Source organism: Podarcis pityusensis (assembly GCF_964106645.2).
Source record: "Podarcis pityusensis genome assembly, chromosome: 9".
In the NCBI taxonomy this organism is placed as follows: domain Eukaryota; kingdom Metazoa; phylum Chordata; class Lepidosauria; order Squamata; family Lacertidae; genus Podarcis; species Podarcis pityusensis.
Genome location: NC_138034.1, coordinates 75,892,274 through 75,910,863, shown reverse-complemented (window position 1 = coordinate 75,910,863; position 18,590 = coordinate 75,892,274). Strand labels below are relative to the sequence as shown.

At 46.6% G+C, this 18,590-nt stretch overlaps 1 protein-coding gene across 1 annotated transcript in view; it reads right to left on the bottom strand.

The window, feature by feature from the left end:
• Positions 1-1,322: 1,322 nt before the first annotated feature.
• The window catches only part of ATP6V1B1 (ATPase H+ transporting V1 subunit B1), a 79,534-nt gene continuing 62,266 nt past the window's right edge, over positions 1,323-18,590 (bottom strand). Inside the window, exons 8-14 of the mRNA XM_081020927.1 lie at positions 17,648-17,745; positions 15,938-16,061; positions 15,678-15,828; positions 9,417-9,499; positions 5,703-5,807; positions 3,695-3,824; positions 1,323-1,683 (exon numbers count right to left, since the gene is read on the bottom strand). Coding sequence (XP_080877053.1) covers positions 1,520-1,683; positions 3,695-3,824; positions 5,703-5,807; positions 9,417-9,499; positions 15,678-15,828; positions 15,938-16,061; positions 17,648-17,745 — 855 coding nt within the window. The 3' untranslated portion in view covers positions 1,323-1,519. The remainder of the gene's footprint in view (positions 1,684-3,694; positions 3,825-5,702; positions 5,808-9,416; positions 9,500-15,677; positions 15,829-15,937; positions 16,062-17,647; positions 17,746-18,590) is intronic.

Below are 18,590 nucleotides of genomic sequence, written 5' to 3'. Positions count from 1 at the left end.
TGAGAGGAGTCACATGAAGCCACAGGGCTTTTTTTTTAAAAAAAGAATCTGTTAGGTTTTTCTTTTTACTGACCTGGTAATTGCATTTGCAACAGCAGCCGGGAGCTATCTTTTGCAGAAGCTAGCAAGAGGCCAACAGATTTCAGCACTCACCGAAACTCTGGCAAGAAGATATACGATTTACCGCCTCATATGCAATCAAATTAAAAGATGCCTGCTTCTTGGGAGAAAAGCAATGACAAACCTAGATAGCATCTTAAAAAGTAGAGACATCACCTTGCTGACAAAGGTCCATATAGTTAAAGCTCTGGTTTTCCCAGTAGCGATGTATGGAAGTGAGAGCTGGACCATCAAGAAGGCTGATCGCCGAATAATGGATGCTTTTGAATTATGGTGCTGGAGGAGACTCTTGAGAGTCCCATGGACTGCAAGAAGATCAAACCTCTCCATTCGGAAGGAAATCAGCCCTGAGTGCTCACTGGAAGAGCAGATACTGAAGCTGAGGCTCCAAGACTTTGGCCACCTCATGAGAAGAGAAGACTCCCTGGAAAAGACCCTGATGTTGGGAAAGATGGAGGGCACAAGGAGAAGGGGACGACAGAGGACAAGATGGTGGGACCGTGTTCTCGAAGCTACCAGCATGAGTTTGACCAAACTGCGGGAGGCAGTGGAAGACAGAAGTGCCTGGCATGCTCTGGTCCAGGGGGCCAAGAATATTAGGAGGATATTGTGGATATTAGGAGTACCTAATATTAGGAGTCTGGCACTGCTATCCAGCAGCATTTGCCAATGGCTTCTGCCTCAGAGTTGCAACTTGGGTCTTTCAGGAAAACCAGGAACTGGGTGCCTTTCTTTATGACTTCTGTCATGGGCACACCCGCCCCCCAACGCCTCCCCGTTATCTCCCTGCAATGTCTCATTTCCTCCAAGGAGACGCCATTTCCTCTTTAGACTTCCCCTAAGAGGTCAGCCTTAAGGATTTCTGGAACTTAGCCCCCTCTCCCTCTCTCTCATTTTATTACATTTATCGCCCACCATTCTGCCAAGAAGCTGAAGGTGGAAATGCAGTTCTCTCCTTGTCCTGTCCTCACAACGACCCTGTGAGGTAGGTTGGGCTGAGAGGGAGTGGCTGGCCCCAGGTCACTCCCAGTGGGGCTCTTGGCTGAGTGCGGATTCGAACTGTCATCTCTCTCAGGTCCTAGTCTGATGCTCTAACCACTACACCGCTCTGCAGTTTTGATTTTAGTGGCACGTTGTAGGGAAACGGGGGAGGCAGAGAGGAAGCATCCTGAGAAAGGCTTCTAAAAATAAAAAATTCAAGATTTGGGTAGACACTTTTATTTTGAATCAGGACAGCAATGACAACTGATTATTTCACGGCAATAAAAAGGCATATTCAACTTTCTGGAGGTGATGTGTGAATGTCCCCAAAGCCTTGGACCAGCCACCTCACCCACCGCCAAGTCAGTTAAGTGGGTTTAGAGCAACATTGCGCCCCACCGTGGACAAGCCCTGACGCTCAGAGGGCCGTGTTGGAGGACCCATCGGCCCCTCTGGCCTCCCGGGGGTAGTACTCTGCCAGGATATTCTCCGGGATCCGTTTCAGCAGCTCTTTGGGGAAGATCCGCAGCAGCTGCCAGCCGATGTCGAGTGACTCAAATACGGTCCTGTTTTCGTAGGCGCCTGGGAAAAAACCAACATCGTCGGTGGGTTAAGGACAGGAGCGAGCCAGCGGTAAATCGCCAGCAAGAAAGCTGGAATTAACTCTTGATGAGCAAAAGCACAGGAGAGTCAGGCCTAATGAGCACAGCACCTCATCTCCAGCAGGTCTTGCCCCCATGAGACGAAAGGTTCCTGACTCCCCACAGTCATCTAAGTCCCCTTCTCTCCAGGGTTTCCCCCAGGCAATCAGAGACTGTGCCTGCCTGCAGCTAACCTCTCCTCCGCCCTTTTCATGCCTCTCCTGGTTCTGGGAGATGGGAGTTTATCTCAACAGGAGGGGGAGACACCCGTGAGTCTTCCTCAGCCAGACTCCTCTCTGCCTCTTGGTCTCCCTCCTCTCCTGCTTCATCTTCTGCCTCTGAGTCTGGACTGCTCTCTGCCACCGACTCTCCCCGCTCATGGAGCCCTGTTACCTCTTCATCTTCCGACACTCCCCTCTTCCCAGTCTTCTCCCTCTGACCACTCATCATCGTCCCATCACCACTCCCCTGGCTCTGAGCCTTCTTCCCTTGGGCAGGGGTGAAACTAGGCTTTATTTCACCCGGGTCAAAGACCCAGTTTGGCACGCAAACTGATGTGCATTTGCGTGCACACACAAAGGATGGGGGCCTCAATGGGGGACTTCATCCGGGGTTCCCCAGCTGGGGCCTCCTACTGTTCCTCTGCATCCAGCCAGTCCAAGACAGTTAATATTGCACATTCAAAAGAAGGAAAAGAAAAAGGTGATGGTTTAGAGGCAACGCTACACATTTAAGACCTTGCCGTTGCCTCTGAGTGAGGCAGAGAAGGGCTCCAGGTGCATTTACTGTACAGGATGTACGTGGCCTGGTTATGACCTGTCCTCTCGATCATCCCATAAGGTCCAGATAAGCCACATTTCCATCAGAGTAGCCTCACAGGGGCTGCATGCCAGGGTGGTCGGGACCAGAGGAAAAAGTGGGAGGAGCAACAGATGTTTAGGGAAGTTTTTAATGTTTGAAGTTCTATTCTGTTTTTAACGTTCTGTTCAAAGCCACCCAGAGTGGCTGGGGAATCAATCAATCAATCAATCAATCAATCAATCATGCTACTTTTTGCACAGTAAGGTAGTTTAAACACCTGGGACTCAGCTATACAGCTGCAAATATAACGTTTTAAGTGTGTTTTAAGCGTGTTATACAAATGTGACAGGGACGCAGGTGGTGCTGTGGGTTAAACCACAGAGCCTAGGGCTTGCCGATCAGAAGGTCAGTGGTTCGAATCCCCGCGACGGGGTGAGCTCCCGTTGCTCTGTCCCAGCTCCTGTCAACCTAGCAGTTCGAAAGCACATCAAAGTGCAAGTAGATAAATAGGGAGTGCTCTGGCAGGAAGGTAAACGGCGTTTCCGCACGCTGCTCTGGTTCGCCAGAAGCGGCTTAGTCATGCTGGCCACATGAGCTATACGCCGGCTCCCTCAGCCAGTAAAGCGAGATGAGCGCCGCAACCCCAGAGTCGTTTGCGACTGGACCTAACGGTCAGGGGTACCTTTCCCTTTCCCTTTACAAATGTGACACTAGATGGCGATGGTGAGCTTATGGGAAATTCAATATATTTTTCAAAACGCTTTTTAAGAAAAGCATTTTCACAACGTTTTTTATATGTGTCTAGATTCCAACGCACGAGAGAGAGAGAGAAAGAGACAGACAGACAGACAGACAGAGAGTGCTCTTCTTTCTCCAACCAGACAAGCAAGAGGCATTAACAAAGTCCAGAGGCACATTCCAGCCCTGCAGAAACGCATAAGGAAGATGCAAAGCAGGGGAAGCACATGCTTCATCCTGGGGAAGGGGTGTGGCCTGGGGCCGGCTGGAGATGCCTGGAGGGCTGCATTTGTCCTGAGTTCCCCTCGCCCTGCTCCAAGGCCACGCTTCTCCTTCCCGCCTCTGTGCCGAGCGAGGAGGACAAACGTCCCTCCCAGGTCAACACTTTCTGACCGCCTCCGTCCCCCGCCTACCTTGTGCAATGAACTGCTTCTCGAACTTCTGCAGAAACTCCAAGAAGAGGAGGTCGTCAGCTGACAGGGCTTCCTCCCCGACCACGGCCTTCATGGCTTGCACGTCCTTGCCGATGGCGTAGCAGGCGTACTGAGCGGGAAATCACAGGGAGGGCATGAGTCAGGGTCCTGCCCGAGACAAGCGCCCTGACCCCGAGGCAGCCAGGAAAACCCCAGAACCACCCTCAAAAAGAAGCTCTGAAGTCTTAGCTATAAAGGTGTGTGGGGTTTTTTAAAACATGGGCATCGTAGATGCACGAGATCTACCCTCTGCATCAAGGCATCTTGTGCATTTAGCCACAGCGTTCTTATTTGTGGGGTTTGCTACAAGATTTTGGGGTACCTGGAATGCCCTTCTAATGTCTGGGTGCTGGACACTGGATTTAGCATGTTAAAATCAAGCAAGTCTGGATTTCTGTGTTCAGGAGATCACCTGGGGTGGACTGTTAAGGAGAACGACCAGCCATTAGGAATATCACCAGGGAGACGGACCTTTCCTTCAGCTCAGAGTTAGATTAGGTCAGAGTTTCAGACATAGTTTAGGACTGGGTTTCTGCAGAAAGGTTCCCGTCTATAAAAGTCAGCAAGCTGGAGGAAAAACTCAGAAGTTTTGGAGCCTGTTTTGAATCCTGGGCTGCAGCGATGGGAAAAGCAAGACTATTTGGGGGTGTCAATGATGTGAGCCCCTCCATCAGGTTGTATATATACATAACTATGGATATGGATATATGTATATCATAAAGACTCCACAGCAGTGCTGAAATATACTCAGAGTCGCAAAGTGATTTCATGCTCTTTATTCAGCTCATAGTGGTGAGGAGGAATGAGTGAATGTCCCCTCAAAGTATCTGCTTTATATACATTATTTACACAATGGGCTGCACATGATTGGCTAATTCCGGAATTCTACTGTAAGCCAATCAGGTTGTGGATTCACTTCTATCTGGAGCTGGATTGGGTGGCTCCTGCCGACCAATCATACTGCTGCATTGTTCTAGGACCAATCAGACTGCTGCATTCTGAATCCTATTGTTCTAGGACCAATCAGACTGCTGCATTTTGGATCCTATTCAACTCAGTACATAACAAGTGCCTTGTGATAAGACTTTTAAGGTCTTAAATATATAATAAAAGTTCATAAATGTACCAAGCAAACACGTACATAAATATATAACCCACAGGTCTGAAGCAGCACAAGAAAACAGTCCTGAAACCATTTTGACTCCCAAACTGACCATCTCTGCAAAGTCAAAGGAAAATGGAAAAGCCTCCCCATTGTCTCCTCCTTCATAAATCCTGTCTTAAGGGTCTGTCTGTGTATGAATAGGGTGAGCCTGTGACCTGGCTCAGGAACTAAGTATTTATCATTACAAAAGACTGGCCAGGCTCCCCAGGGTATCCAATCGAGTAAGCATTAACAGGTGACCTGCCAGACAGGAGGTAAATAACGCACTCAGATTTCTGTTGTAGACCACCCCTTTCTGTGATGTAGGTATGATGTGTCTGGGGGTGGTCTTGAGCTACACCCCTTCTGTGATGTATGTATGCTGTTTCTGGGGGTGGTCTTGGACTCCTGAGTGGGCAATTTAAAATGTCTATATAAGGGCGGGCACACCTGGGTTCTGGGTCCTCCTCCTTTCCTGTGTGTGAGGGAAGCACCCTCTTGCAACAGATCAATAAAGATCAGGCTTACGAGCTGCTTTGCTTCTCAATATTCTATGGTTGGCCTCTGTTATTTTCTCCAACCGATGGAGAACCTACAAAGGACTCTAGAAGGGCTCTTGTGTCCCCCATAAGGGAATAAGGGCAGATTTTTGTTTACAACAGCCTAATTTCCGAAAGAAAACACGGACTCCAGTTAAGCACCTGGAACCTCGGGTGGCGTGCAACAATATCTGCCGCTCCGTTCTCTCGCTGGCTATGCGCTCCCCACCCCCACCCCCTTTTCCACAGAGGCTCAAACACTCACCAGTTGATTGGAGACGTCTCCGTGGTCCTTCCTGGTCATGCCTTCCCCGATGGCTGACTTCATCAGACGGGAGAGGGACGGGAGGACATTGATGGGAGGGTAGATCTGCGGCAAGAGAAAGCAGACGGGCATCTCTGGTTTTTGGAAATACACTCTGTGTGTGTGTTTAGCCTAAGGGCCCACCCGTTTCTTGGCTTAAGGTAGATCCCAGGACACCCTGTGCTTCCTTGAATTCCTCCTTGCCTGTGCGGTGTATCTCTCCAGCTACTGCTGCCCCACACATTCTCCTCCTTAAATCTGGGAGTTATCTATTTGCATTTATGCCCCACCTTTGCTGCCAGGGGTTCAAATTGGTGTATGTGGTCCTCCTCCTGATTAATCCCCACCAGGGCCATCTTACCCATAGGTGTGAGGGGTGCGGGGCACCCGGGCGCCAGGCTCTCAGGGACACCAGGTCGAGAGTCTGGGGCCCGAGAGTTGAGTCCGAGGAAGAGCCCGCCTGTGGGTCCAAGCGCCGCAGTTTGCTCTTCTGCTGCGGGTGGCTCTGTGCTGCAAGTTTGGGGGAGACTGAGCCAGCAAGATGCTGAGGTGGCCAGCTGGCTCCGCCCTCCTGCACGCCTAGGACTGGGCAACCTGGGGGGGGGGGTGGCGCCGGGCAGATCTTTGCACCCCGGTGCTGCATATGCTTAAGACAGCCCTGATCTCCATCACAACCCTATGAGGTAGGCCAACTTTGCGGCCACATACACCTGGACAACACCATTACTGGCCCCAACAACATCAAATGCCAACAGTGCCCTTCAGCTCTCTATATTGGACAAACTGGCCAAACCCTATGCCAAAGGATAGGTAAAGGTAAAGGGACCCCTGACAATTAGGTCCAGTCGTGGCCGACTCTGGGGTTGCAGCGCTCATCTCGCTTTACTGGCCGAGGGAGCCGGCGTACAGCTTCCGGGTCATGTGGCCAGCATGACTAAGTCGCTTCTGGCGAACCAGAGCAGCACACGGAAACGCCGTTTACCTTCCCGCCGGAGCGGTACCTATTTATCTACTTGCACTTTGAGGTGCTTTCAAACTGCTAGGTTGGCAGGAGCAGGGACCGAGCAACGGGAGCTCACCCTGTCGCGGGGATTTGAACCGCCGACCTTCTGATCAGCAAGTCCTAGGCTCTGCGGTTTAACCCACAGCGCCACCCGTGTCCCACGGCAAAGGATAAATGGACATAAATCTCACATCAGGAATCACAAGGCGGAGAAACCAGTAGGAAAACACTTCAATTTCCCAGGACATTCAATACAAGATCTCAAAGCAGCTGTCTTATTACAAAAGAATTTCAGAAATAGACTGGAAAGAGAAGTTGCTGAATTGCAACTTATTACCAAACTTAAAATCATGGAGAGACCTGGTCTGAATAGAGATAATGGATTCTTATCTCATTAAACATGATAAAGCGATTTTTAGCCATCTCACCCCTTGCTTTTCCCAATTGTAGTTAACAGTCGTCAACAGGTTTACCACACCTATCAACCAACCACCCATTCCCACCACCCTTCTGAGTAATACCCCTCCCCACCCTCCCACTATATATAAGGGTCTGGTGACTTCTGTTTCAGTGTATCTGAAGAAGTGCGCATGCACATGAAAGCTCATACCAAGAACAAACTTAGTTGGTCTCTAAGGTGCTTTTTATTTTGTTCCTGTGAGGTAGGTTAGGCCGAGGGGCAGCAACCAGCCCAAAGTCACACCCGGTGACCTTTCCTGGCTGACTCTGGATTTGAACCCAGAGCCTAGTCTGACACTATGGGCTTAGCTAGGGTTTTTGTTAGGGGAGGGGGCAAAACCTCACTGTACCACCACTGGCTCGCAGGGAATCTTGCCGACAATCAGTGTAACTCTCTTGTTCGGTAACTCTCTTGTTCGGAATTTATGGAAGGAAGCAGTAATTCCAATAAAAGAGGAAAGGCCGATGAAATTGTGGGAATATGTTGAGCTGGCTGTGTAACAAGCAGAGTTCGAGACCAAGAGAAGGAGATTTTTAAGAAAGAACGGGAAGTGGAATACATGAATAATTCCTGTAAACATCATAAAACGCTAGGAGGACTAGAATAACCAGAGCAGAGAAAGTTTAAGAAAATGAAACAAGGTGAAAATAAAATTGTAAAGGAGCATTTTGCATATGCAGTTGAACAGGGGAAATATTAACGAAACACAGAAAGTGTGGAAGGGAAGTCGTGGATAGTGAGATGATTTCAGTAACCATGTATTTGTTGTAAAATGGAAAACTAAAAATGATTTTTTAATATATTTTTTTAAGAAACAGAATTTAAGAGGACAGGGGTTTTCTGGATTCAGGGAGGAGACAGCGTGGGAAAGCAGGAGGTGAACAACGCATGGGCTGAAGGTTCAAAATCCACATAGGGTCCCAAATCCACATTAAACTGAGGTGTGGAAGAGCCCTTAGCTGAAACAGCAGGAGAAAAAGTTCTTTAGGAAGACATTATTATTATTATTATTATTATTATTATTATTATCTGAAAATTTATACCGCCCTATACCTGGAGGTCTCAGAGCAGTTCCCAGAAACTCGCAGGGAGTTTCCTAGAGTGGCTGGGGAAACCCAGCCAGATGGGCGGGGTATAAATAATAAATTATTATTATTACTATTATTATTATTATTATTATTATTGACTCCTTAGCAGGGGAAGCAATGCCCTATGTTCAATATGTTCACTTCAAAGGAAAGAACTTACTTTATAGCCACATTTATCCACATACTCAAGAAAAAGACTTGGAAGGCTTGAGAAAAAATTGTAGTCCTGAAAAGCCTTAATATCCTTGTATTGTCTACCCAATCCGACCGCCCATCCTTGAAGATTACCTGAAGGCTTATAGGATTGAGAGGCCAAGTTACATTGCCCACTCACCTATCCAGTCTTCTACCACACTGAGCCCCTCAGCAAGAAGTAAAGGTAAAGGGACCCCTGACCATTAGGTCCAGTCGTGACCGACTCTGGGGTTGCAGTGCTCATCTCGCTTTCTTGGCCGAGGGAGCCGGCGTACAGCTTCTGGGTCATGTGGCCAGGATGACTAAGCCGCTTCTGGCGAACCAGAGCAGCGCACGGAAACGCCATTTACCTTCCTGCCAGAAACGCCATTTACCTTCCTATTTATCTACTTGCACTTTGACGTGCTTTCAAACTGCTAGGTTGGCAGGAGCAGGGACCGAGCAACGGGAGCTTACCCCGTCACGGGGATTCAAACCGCCGACCTTCTGATCGGCAAGTCCTAGGCTCTGTGGTTTAACCCACAGCGCTACCCGCGTCAGCAAGAAGTAGTCCAGACCAAAGTTTGAAAAGCTCAAGCCCCCACAGCAGCCCAGTTACAGTCTCATCCCTAGACTAGTCAAGAGCACAGAGAACCTTCTCCTTCTCCTTACTTGAATGGACTCTATAACTCAGAAGGATTAGGGGCATATTCTGGGTCTGCACCTTCAAGCCATCTCCCACAAGCCTTTCCCTACCACAAATTTTTGTTACCACCATATGGCATGAGCATCAAAAATGTCAACCTCTTTCCAAGGATGTGTCCTTTCTACAGCAGCCTACTCAGTGGAGGAAGCATCCCCAATATGTCCACTTCCTTTTCCTTTGCAAGGATGGAACCACGGGCAGAGATGGGGATCAAAGGGGAAAGGGAAGCCCCAGGTAAACCTACCTGTCTATTGTGGAGCTGCCTGTCCACATAAATCTGCCCTTCGGTGATGAATCCGGTCAAGTCAGGAATGGGGTGAGTGATATCTGTAAGGGGGGGAAGCAGGTAGATTAGCCACTGGCCCTGCTAACATTGCAAGTGAATTCTCCGTTCCCTGGGCTAATCTGGTTTCTCACTAGGGGTCCCTTCAGGCATGTGTGATGCTGTTTTTTTGCAAGTGCAACTGATGCAACATAAAACATGCAACATGGAACTGATGCAACAGCAGCGCATAGGCATTGGGTTTTGCCCTGAACCATCCACACACCCTTCTGCTTTGTCAGTTCTGCAAGGCTCCTCCAGGGATCACTGCATGATTGCCATCTGGAGGAGCACTGTGAATCACAGAATAGCAGAGTTTGAAGGGAACCCCGAGGGTCATCTAGTCCAACCCCCTGCTGTGCAGGAATCTCAGCTAAAGTATACAGGACAGATGGCCGTCCAACCTCTGCTTAGAAACTTCCAAGGAAGGACTGACCTTATGAGTGTGGGGTGTGGAACACAAGAGCTGTCAAGTACAACATTCCTAGAATGAACATGTTTACACATGGGGAGGAATGTTTGTCCAGCCAGCAGGTCAACTTCCTGTTTCCTTCTGGGCTGGGACAGACTTCCTCTGCATGTAACTAGAGGTGGGCGTGGCCTCACCTGTGCAGGTAACAAAATCATAGGACTGGCCGCCATCTCGCTCTCTTTTTGACTACATGAGTCAAATAAGCAACATCTGCTTAGTCGAAGATGCTTTCTTGACTTCCAGCCAAGAGAGGACAAAGGGACTGTCTCCTTATGAGATAGTTTCCAGGTGTATGTTACTTTTCTAAGTTAAGTCTGCCTTCTGGGATCTGATTGTGAACAGAATGTGAGTGAGTAAACTCTTTTTATACTTTTATAGAAGACTGTGTCGTGTCTTATCTTTTATGAGGGAATAAGGGGAAAATACCAGACAGTTATTATAGAGGTTTTAGCGAGCCTGAGCAAACGCATCTGCTGTGAGCTTAAAAAGGGGAATGTTACTCTGCTAAATTGTGAACTTGTTAACACTCGTTGGAAAGGCTATAATCGAACAATAAATCCTCTCCTGCATCCCTGAACATTCCCACAATGAGGGCGTCTGTTCCAGTTTCAAACGGCTCTGACTGTTTTACTTGTGTGTTCTGGCACAACCAAAGCAGAACAAAGAAACGGAACATGGCATTTGTGGTAGAAAAAGGTATGAGATCTTGGTATGGGATTCCTGTATTGCAGGGGGTTGGACTAGATGACCCCTGGGGAACCCAATTCTATGATTTTATGAAACCACCATGAATGCACAATAAAAAAGATACCTGGAGGGTCTCTATGCCATTCCCCCCTTCCCAGTGCCCCCAAAATAAATCCCCATCTTGCATATCCACCTGAATTAGGAAACTTCCTCACAACTGGCAAGTCCAAGGAGAGCTCTGTATTCCTCAAGGATACCTGAGCCTTAACTTACCTCTGTTTGCAAATACTTACCTCATATCTTAAGACTCTTAACATCATCCCCAACATTCAGAAACACCTCCCCCCCGCTATATTTTACAAGGGTGTGTGTGACTTTTAGAAACACTCATCTCTCTCTTATCCTCCCACATCTTCCCCATTATTTCAAACGCCCCTCCCTGTCTCGCCTCTTCCCCTGCAGAAATAAATACCTACAGATTTCATCCTAAGGTACGTTTCAGCCCCGATGATGACTGATTTCACCAAAGGAACCGAGAGAACGTGCAGAAGATCGTATGAGGAACTAGAATTTGCTTTTTATCGCTTGCTTCTCTTGATCCCTGCTCAAAAGGAAGCAGGTTCCCTTTCCTTTAAAAAGCTAAGGCAGCCGCTGAGCTGCGGCCAGGAAGGTGGTCTAAACTTGAATGGGCTGAGAGAGATGCAATGTTTGGTTCTCAGCCAGCAGTGCCTTGAACTGGGAAGTTTGTTTGCAGGAGGCTTTCAAGGAATGCTCCACAATCCAACCGGCCCCACTGGACCACTTGAAAAACGCTGAGGGTCTCAGCAAACCACCAAATGATTTTTCACCCTGCAGTGGCAACTGTAATCAACTGTGCTGCACGGTTTTAATCCTGTGTCTGCTGCTTCTTGTGTCCCTTACATCACATTTCCTCCCACTGCAATTTGCATCCCACAGACTTCAGGTTGCAATGCAATAAAATTCCATGCAAGGAATACAGGAAGCAATGCGGAAGGCCATTGAGAATCAGCGCCGACTTTTGATGCGGAGATGTCGTGGGCCGCCTCCTGAGCGAAGCTCACAGAAAACTTTATAAAAGTTTAAACAACAATAGGCTAAAAACGGATTTAAACTTGTACCAGCTTCCTAAGCATCTAACCCCCCCCAAAGCTTTTTGTTGTTGTTGTTGTTGTTGTTGTTCAATTGTTTAGTCGTGTCCGACTCTTCGTGACCCCCTGGACCAGAGCACACCAGGCACTCCTGTCTTCCACTGCCTCCTGCAGTTTGGTCAAACTCATGCTGGTACCTTCAAGAACACTGTCCCACCATCTTGTCCTCTGTCGTCCCCTTCTCCTTGTGCCCTCCATCTTTCCCAACATCAGGGTCTTTTCCAGGGAGTCTTCTCTTCTCATGAGGTGGCCAAAGTATTGGAGCCTAAGCTTCAGGATCTGTCCTTCTAGTGAGCACTCAGGGCTGATTTCCTTCAGAATGGAGAGGTTTGATCTTCTTGCAGTCCATGGGATTCTCAAGGGTCTCCTCCAGCACCAGAATTCAAAAGCATCAAAAAAGCTTTTAGTGGGTGCCAAAAAGAGTACAGCAAAGGCATCTGCCTGATGTCAATCAGCAGGGAGTTCCAAAGTGCAGGTGCTGCCACACTAAAAGGTTGATTTCTTACCAGCGTGGAGCAGGTGTTACGTGGCACCTGTAACATTTCCAGTTCTGCCAATCGAAGCAGACCAGTGGGCATATATGGGATTGGGCAATCTTGCAGATCAACTGATCTCAAGCTGGAGTGTATGTGGGATGTGAAACACAGAGCAGTCAAATACAACATTCCTAGCATGGACATAAAAAGGGGGTGTCTGGACCAGCCAGTCAGAACTTCCTGTTTCCTCCTGGGCTGGGACAGACTTCCTCTGCATGTGACCAGAGGTGGACATGACCTTACCTGTGCAGGTAACAAAATACCTCAGTGGAGGCAGCCATATCTCTTTCTAACTTCATTCCTTGAAGAAGCAACATCTCCTTAGCCTGAGATGCTCTCTTGGCTTCCAGCCAAGAGAGGACAAAGGGACTATCTCCTTATGGGATAGATTCAAGGTGTATATATTTTGTAACCCCCATTGTTCTGCCCGGACACTGAGGTCCAGTGCCGAGGGCCTTCTGGCTGTTCCCTCGCTGCAAGAAGCCAAGTTACATGGAACCAGGCAGAGGGCCTTCTCGGTAGTGGTGCCCGGCCTGTGGAACACCCTCCCACCAGATGTCAAAGAGAAGAACAACTACCAGACTTTTAGAAGACATCTGAAGGCATCTGTTTAGGGAAGCTTTTAATGTTTAACAGACCACTGTATTTTAATACTTTGTTGGAGGCCACCCAGGGTGGCTGGGGAATAAATAATAAATTATTATTATTAATATTATAACTTAAGTCTGCCTTCTGGGATCCATTTGTGAACAGAATGTGAGTAAACTATTTCATATACTTTTATACAAGACTGTGTCGTGTCTATCTTTTTATGAGGGAATAAAGGGGAATTACCATGGAAACTTATTTTAGAGGCTTACACAAGCCTGGCAAAGACGTTATCCGCTGTACAAGTTTAAAAAAGGGGATGTTACTCTGCTAAATTGTAGAACTTGTTTTTTTTTTAAATGATATTTACTACTTTTTCAACATTTTCAACACAACACTACAAACAAAAAAGAAAAGAGAAAAAACAATACAAATACAATACAAAAACGCTACATGGACTAACAAAACAAAGCAAAAACCAACAAAAACAATTTAAAAACACCTCAAACATTTTCAATATCTTATATTTCATTCACTTATTTCCAGCGACCTCCTCACACCTCCCTTTTTGTATTCCACTTCTATTAATTGTTTCAGCAATTCCTTTCCATCTTACTCTGTTTTCTATCCTATAATTATCTTAACACATTCTTGCCTTATTTTTCCTTTAATTTTCTATTAATCTATTTATACTCAATTCCTTATGACATTTCTACTAAAGCCATATAACTTCATTCCAACATTTTTCTAACATTCCTTAATTTTACAATATTTCTATAAATAGTCTTTAAACTTTTTGCAATCTTCTTCCACCGACTCTTCTCCCTGGTCTCGGATCTTGCCAGTCATTTCCGCCAATAGTCCATCAACTTCGTCTGCCATTGTCCAACACTTCAGTGTTTTCAAGAAGCAGCCATTCTCTCAACCAGCAAAAAGCAGATGGTTCACAACGAAATTTAAAGGTCTGGCAGGGCAGGTCCACCTCCTTCTTTGGCATCCATCAATATTTTAAGTTTTACTCGAGGCTTCCTGCCCTGCCAAACAACTCTAAAAACATCCCTCTGCCACCTCCTGAAACAATCCATCCCATCCAAAGCTTGCAATGTTTGAAACAAAAGCAACATCCCCAGCAACACAGCAGCCCTCAACCCCACCACAGTAACTCGGCCCAACAGTAACAACTTCTGATTTGTCCATATTTCCAAATCCCCCTTCTCTTCAATCCAACATCCTTCACAGTTATCCTTAAACAGATTCACATTTTTGGCGGTCATACTAACCCCCAAATACCTCTCTTTCTCAACCAGTGTTAGTCCTGTCGCCTCCTGAAACTCTGTCAAGCTTTCCTTTTCCAGTTCAAATAGGGCTCTGGTCCTCAAATTCATCTGTTCTTCTTTAAGTTCAATCATAATGAATGTCAGCTTATGTTCATCAGTTTGTATGGATGGGACTCTCCTCTCCAGTTGTATTGCTTTAAATTCAGCAGCAAGGGTTTTTTCCCTGACTTCATCTGCAGTTTGCCGTATCAGAGTAGATTCCTGTGTCAGTTTCTGGGTGGTTTCTGAATTGGTATTCACCTTTTGTCCCAAGTTATTTAAACTTTCTACGATTAAGTCAATTTCAATATTTGCAGCATCCATTTTCACATTTATCACGTCTGTTTTCTTGTGAAGTTGTTCCAGCGAATCATTTATTTTCAATAATGCAGCCACTAAGGCCTCTTCTGTCGACATCCCGACTGTTTTTTCCTTTCCGTTTGCCATAACACTTAAGAGATTCAAGGTCAATTCCAAAGTCTCACACTTTTTTATCTTGCAGCTGGAAATTCCCCTAGCCCAGCTCCTGTAAAGTAACCAATTTCAAAAGCTTCCACTAGGGGAAAACAGTTTCTATTTGTATCGGTCAGTATGTCCTCTTTTAAACACAGTTTCAATAATCCAAAGTTAGTTTCAATTTTCAGTTACTTTCCTCCTTTTTTTTTTTTGAAAACAACCGGAGACAGTAGAAACAATGTATTCTCTTGTTTAGCTACCTGTCAATGAACGTTCTAAACGCTGTCAATGGACCTTCCAAAAAACATCAATCCTGCTAGCAGCCCGTTTCCAGGGTCAGAGCGGCGGTATTTTAACTCTCTTAACTCTCTCCTACAGGCATATTCAGTCTACCACTTCCCCCCCTCTTCTCCTGCCTCCAAAAAGGGGGGGGGGGGTTAGTTCTTTACCGATGGAAATTTAGTTTTTTACAAAAGGCTTTCCAAGACTTTAGCTTGCAGCCTCCTTGCTTCAGTTTATCTACAAAAGGGGGAGGCAGACTTCCTGTATTGAACCTCCCCGTTTCGATGCCAGATTAAACGTTTAAAAATCCAATTCTTCCCAATTCAGCTCTACTCACGGGTAATTACTTTAGAGTCAAATTGTCCACAGGAAAAAGTCAGTGCTCTCCGACAACAGCTAAATTGTAGAACTTGTTAACACAAGTTGGGAAGGATATAATTAAGCAATATATCCTCTCCTACCTCCTTGAACATTCCCACAGTGTGTGTGTGCTTTTTTTGGGGGGGGGGAGGGCATAGACTCCCAGTAAAATTTGCCTTCCTCCCTTCCCCCTTGTCAGCCACTCCTCACTCCCAGCTGCTGTTGCTGCCGGACATTTTCCCCAAACCACTTTCCCCATAGAAGTCAGCGGCCCAGGCTTTCCCTGAGCCTTTTCCCAGCGCCCCCTCCCTGCTCACCATCGTTGGGCATGGTCAGGATGGGGATCTGAGTGATGGAGCCGTTCCTGCCCTCCACGCGCCCGGCTCTCTCGTAGATGGTCGCCAGGTCAGTATACATGTATCCTGGGAAGCCTCTGCGCCCAGGGACTTCCTCCCTGGCAGCCGAGACCTGGTGGGGAAAAAGGGGTGAATTATGGGGCACAGAGAGGGGGTCCATTCCCTGCCATGTTAGGCGCCCCAGCCCACACCCTCTCTGAGCCGCGGGATGCCCCTCTGACCTCGCGCAGCGCCTCAGCGTAGGAGCTCATGTCCGTCAAGATCACGAGGACGTGCTTCTCGCATTGGTAGGCGAGGAACTCGGCCGTGGTCAGGGCCAGGCGTGGGGTGATGATGCGCTCAATCCTGTGGGAAGGAGGGAGGTGTCAGCACGGGGGTCTGGAGTGCTGAGCCTTGCAAGCCGAGCATCCAGTCTTGCCCAAGTCTTCTCCTTACTACATACCCCCCAACAGTTCTCTGATGAAAATAGGACATCGCAACATTTCTCCAATGAAAATAAGGGTGTCCTATTCCATACCCTGAAGGGACGCGGGTGGTGCTGTGGGTTAAACCACAGAGCCTAGGACTTGCTGGTCAGAAGGTTGGTGGTTCGAAGCCCCTCGGCAGGATGAGCTCCCGTTGCTTGGTCCCTGCTCCTGCCCACCTAGCAGTTCGAAAGCACGTAGATAAATAGGTAACACTCTGGCGGGAAGGTAAATGGCATTTCCGTGCGCTCCTCTGGTTCACCAGAAGTGGCTTAGTCCTGCTGGCCACGTGACCCAGAAGCTGTATGCCGGCTCCCTCGGCCAGTAAAGCGAGATGAGCGCCGCAACCCCAGAGTCAGTTATGACTGGACCTAATGATCAAGGGTCCCTTTACCTTTATTCCATACCCTCCTACATTTATCCGATGAAGGAATACATAAAAAAATATGGTTCCGGAACTGGAATATTAATGGATAATGTGTAAAATGTGCAGGGGTAAGCAAGGAAATAATAAAAGAATCAACTGAATAATTATTAAACTACAGCAACACAACAAGATGGAAGAAGTAAAAGAAAATAATATTGAGGTCACACATGGGTGAAGGGGAGTGGGGGGTATAGGGGAATTTATAAAAATTTCTAATATAATATTTCTAATTGCATTGCATTTATATATAGCAAAGGGAAGCCTATAGCAATTAGGCATATTTTAATCTAGTCAGCTATGTAATAGGCTTATGTTACAAAATGAACATGGATTTTGAATTTGATGTTTGTAATTCTTTTTTGGTTTTGGAATGAAGTTTTTTTTTTTTTTTAAAAAGGGAATAAAAGAAAATGAAAATATGGCTATCCCAACATTTCTCCAATGAAAATAAAGATGTTCTGTTCCATACCCTCCTACCTTTCTCCAATGAAAATAAAGATGTTCTATTCCATACCCTCCTACCTTTATCCAATGAAAATAGGGCCACCCTAAGGGAAAGCGGGACATTTTGGGATCAGATCAGAAACCATGACAGCTTCTGTAAATCTGACTGTTCCTGGAAAATAGGGACACTAGAAGGGTCTTTATTGCAGGGCTCTGTAGCCATTATCTGCACACACCATTACAATAAGGTGTGGGTTTTTGCATGCAAAAATTACTCCTTGCCTGACATACCCCGTGTCACAAAAGCCCACGAGGCCCCTGTGCGCTGTTGCATGGATGGGCGGAGAAGTGTTATCAGCTGATGCACAGGTGCTGCTTGCAGGTGGGAGAAGCACACCTGCGCTCTGGGAAGAGGCTCCTTCATTCCCACAAGCTGCTGGTCGGGTCGTCTTCCATTGAACTCACAGAAACCCCCAGGCTGGACCGTGATTTAATCAGGGGTGCTGCCAGGCTGTTCTGATTCGTGTATTTATTTCATTAAGTTTATACAAGGCTTGATTGTAAGAAAACCCCAAAGACGTTTACAAAAAACTCACGTGGGGTCATTGGCTAGGTTCAGAAAGAGGCAGACGTTCTCCATGGAGCCGTTTTCCTCAAAGTCCGACTTGAAGAAGCGGGCAGTCTCCATGTTTACCTGCCAGCAAAGGAACAGAGGCTGAGTTGTAGTTTGCAACACAAACCAGATTGGTGAAGAAACAAAATAATAAAATAAAATAAAATAAATTCCTTCCAGTAGCACCTTAGAGACCGACTAAGTTTGTTTTTGTTATGAGTTTTCGTGTGCATGAAGAAGTGTGCATGCACATGAAAGCTAATAATAATAATAATAATAATAATAATAATAATAATAATAATTTATTATTTATACCCCGCCCATCTGGCTGGGCTTCCCCGGCCACTCTGGGCGGCTTCCAAAAGAATATTAAAATACTATAATACATCAAACATTAAAAGCTTCCCGAAATCATACCAATAACAAACTGAGTTGGTCTCTAAGGTGCTACTGGAAGGAATTTTTATTTTTATTTTATTTTGTTTCAACTACGGCAGACCAACATGGCTACCTACCTGTAACCAGAGTGGTGAAGGTTTTAGTCAAAGACAGCTAGAGCCAGTTCAGGCATTTAAAGACCTATGTCAAAAACCTACAAACCAACAAATTTCTAAGGGTTTCCGACTGCCCAACCGGCCAACATTCCGGAACAGCGCTGCAAATATAAATTGACATCCAAGATCAGTCAGAATAGCAGAGGACTGTGACCAAGACATCGTCTGTCTTTGGATGGCAACAGCCCTTATGTATATAATTTTGTTTCCAGGTTTTAGCAAAACTGCAAATCCTTTTAGCTGGTCAGAAAATGTATGCTGGGTTGGCACAAATAAGTATGGTACCTCTGTGTTTAGCCAGAAAATAGGCTAGCTTTGTTTTCTTCCTTTAATATTCTCAAACAGCATTTTCAAATGGAAAGTTAAATGGAG